Source organism: Labrus bergylta, chromosome 7 (genome assembly GCF_963930695.1).
Source record: "Labrus bergylta chromosome 7, fLabBer1.1, whole genome shotgun sequence".
Lineage (NCBI taxonomy): Eukaryota > Metazoa > Chordata > Actinopteri > Labriformes > Labridae > Labrus > Labrus bergylta.
This window is the reverse complement of record NC_089201.1, coordinates 13,282,152-13,285,247: the sequence shown is the minus strand read 5'-3', so window position 1 is coordinate 13,285,247 and position 3,096 is coordinate 13,282,152. Positions and strand designations below refer to the sequence as shown.

Below are 3,096 nucleotides of genomic sequence, written 5' to 3'. Positions count from 1 at the left end.
GTTCGGGACAACTGGGCCTAGTGTAGAGAACTAGATTGTGTAAAAGTGAATCCCATACTGTTGTTCATGCAGAAATATTTCATTTTTATTTCTATTTAATATTTTGCAGATTAATTTAAAGATCTGAATGTCAAGCTTTTCTCCCTATTTCTGATTAAAATATCTATACATTTGGGACACTAATAGTCTAGCGGTTATGTTGCATGCCCCATGTTCAGAGGCTATAGTCCTCATCATAGCGGCCGTGGGTTTGAATCCGACCTCTGGCCTTTTTGATGCATGTCGTTCCCTCGCTCTCTCCTCCCAACATTTCCTGTCTCTCTTTAGCTGTCCCGTCTAATAAAGGCAAAAAAAATCTATACCTTCATCAAACAATACAAACATAACACATAAAGCTGCTGCAGTAAAAGAAAAAACAAAGTCAGAACTGAAGTCGAGAAAAAGGCAAAAGGGGAGGGGGGCCTCTAGATCTCCCCCTGGTCCTTGTGTCCCTGTTCCCGGCCCTGCCCCCTGTCACTCAGTTCTCCTCTGGTCTCTGCTGTAGTTTCCCCCTCTGATGACATGCCAGCCCCCTGTCGGACACGCGCCTCCTCGGGCACCAGCAGTACATAAAGTGAGCTGCGCGCGCACGGGGCTGATCAGTGAATCAGTAAGCGGCGGAGGAGAGAGCCGCTCCGGTCCGTTAAGCGCTCCACACCGCGGAGTTACCATGAGCTGCGGAGACTGTGCGCGCCTGGAAGCTTCTCTTCTCCGGGAGCGCACGAGGTGATGCGCCCTACGAGACTCTGTTCGGGTCTATTACCGGAGAGGATGGCGGAGCTATGGAACCACAACAGTACGTCCTCTTTGAACCGGTCCAGCGCCGAGCAGGACCGGTTCAGCAGCTTGGATGACATCGACTTCCCGGCGGACGGCTCCCCAACGCTGCGCATCCTCATCTCCATTGTGTACTCGGTGGTGTGCGCCGCCGGGCTGGTCGGGAACCTGCTGGTCCTCTTTCTGATGAAGGGGCGCAGGGGCAGAAAGAAGCGCTCCAGCATCAACCTATTCATCCTGAACCTGGCCGTCACGGACTTCCAGTTCGTGCTGACGTTGCCGTTCTGGGCTGTGGACACGGCTCTGGACTTTAGCTGGCCGTTTGGAAACGCCATGTGTAAGATCATCCTGTCGGTTACGGTGATGAACATGTACGCCTCTGTTTTCTTCCTCACCGCTATGAGCGTCACCAGGTACTGGTCGGTGGCCTCTGCGCTGAAGGACCGGACCCGGAGGCGGGTGTGTCCGGTACGTTGGGTGATCGCGGGGTTGTGGGTGTCCGCCACGGTGGCTACTCTGCCCACAGCCATCTTCTCCACGGTGAAGAGCGTGGCCGGGGAGAGGCTGTGCCTGCTCGGCTTCCCGGACGGACAGTCGTGGCTCGCGCTGTACCATCTCCAGAAGATCCTGGTGGCTTTCGTGTTCCCCATGCTGATCGTTACTGTGTGCTACCTGCTGCTTCTGCGTTTCGTGCGCCTGCGCAGCATGAACAACAACCAGGTGAAGCGGAGGTCCAGAGTCACGCGCTCCGTCACCATCGTGGTCCTCTCCTTCTTCATCTGCTGGATGCCAAACCACGCCATCACCTTCTGGGGCGTGCTGGTCAAGTTTAATGTGGTCAACTGGGATAAAGCGTACTACATGGTGCACACGTACGTGCACCCGGTGACAGTGTGCCTCGCGCACACCAACAGCTGCCTGAACCCGGTGCTGTACTGCCTCATGCGCCGGGAGTTCCGCAAGAAGATGAAGGATCTGTTCTGGAGGATTTCCTCCCCCTCAGGGACGAACAGCTGCCCCCTGCGGCCCTTCTCCGGGACGGTTAGAGCGGAGCCGGACGACACGCAGATCGTCATCCCGCTGAACAACGTGGAGACGGAAAACTACCGGCTGTCTGTGTTAACGGACCACGGCGACACGGAAACACTGCAGGGATAGAAAACTGTTACACCATGATGAAAGATGATTGACTGATATTTAGACTCATTACAGACTTCTGAACTGTGAGTCTCTTATTTGTTCTTTGTGCAACACAGAACATATGGGATATCAGATATTTATTGACTTGGCAACAGATGGATTTTATATTCGTTATCACAGAGTGAAATTTAAAAAAGCAAGAACGGGACAAGCGCGCGTAAATTACGCACCAGGAGGTTCGTGTGTAAAACCACTCCACTGCGTTTCTGTTCCTCCTGACTGCGCTGTGTCACAAGAAAAACTCTCCTCACTCTCATGCTGATGCTGTATTTTGGTCCTGGACAGCTGAATATATGGAGGTGCAGGATTTATGTAGCTCTCTCTGTGCAGAAGCATCTGGTCACTGTGCTGCAGGGAGGACTCAGCCTGCTGCTGCTGCTGCTGCTTCAATCATCAGTCTGTGGAGTTTTTTCAAGTTTCTCGTGGCTGATGTGTAAAATGTTCAAGCTTAAGTAAGTGAATGTAAAAAAAAAAAAAACTGCCATTTTGACCTTAACAATGTTTGGAGAATAAAATATGTTCTTTGTGGTGACAGTGATTGAAGTGTTGGTGCTTTTTAAGGTCTCTGTTTAGATCTGTGGGAACAGGAGAGCAGATTTGCGAGCAGAAAATGAGGTGAAGTGTTTACATGCCAGCAGCCTCAGGGCAGCACAGTCTGTATCGGACTCCCTGTGCTGTGAAGATAATCCTAACAGGGATGATTTTTATTTGACAAGATGGGGATAAATGTTTATTTTGGAGACGTTCTGGACATGTTTCTGAAGGTGGCCAAACACTCAAAGGATCAGTGCCCTGGACTGTTTATGCAGCCCGAACATGAAAGCAAGTAAAAGGAAGATTAGAGAAATGTTTAAAGAGATGCAAGTTCAAACTGTCAGTATGAGTGGCAGCAGGTATGAGAAAAGAACACCAGAGGAGAACATGTCGGAAAAAAGAAGTTTAGAGTCGATATGTCAGCGATAAAGAAAAACTGTCAAGCATAAATGAATCAATGAGGGGAATAAAGTTGAAATAAAAATAACTAAGAAGGAAGCTGAACATTGATGATGAACTTAAAGTTACTTTGAGAAAAAAAGTCAA

At 49.9% G+C, this 3,096-nt stretch overlaps 1 protein-coding gene across 1 annotated transcript; it reads left to right on the top strand.

The window, feature by feature from the left end:
* Positions 1 to 646: 646 nt before the first annotated feature.
* On the top strand, positions 647 to 2,554 carry rxfp3.3b (relaxin family peptide receptor 3.3b). Its single transcript, XM_020648868.3, has one exon. The coding sequence runs from the start codon at positions 769 to 771 to the stop codon at positions 1,972 to 1,974; it is 1,206 nt and encodes a 401-aa protein (XP_020504524.3). The 5' UTR covers positions 647 to 768; the 3' UTR covers positions 1,975 to 2,554.
* Positions 2,555 to 3,096: the final 542 nt, after the last annotated feature.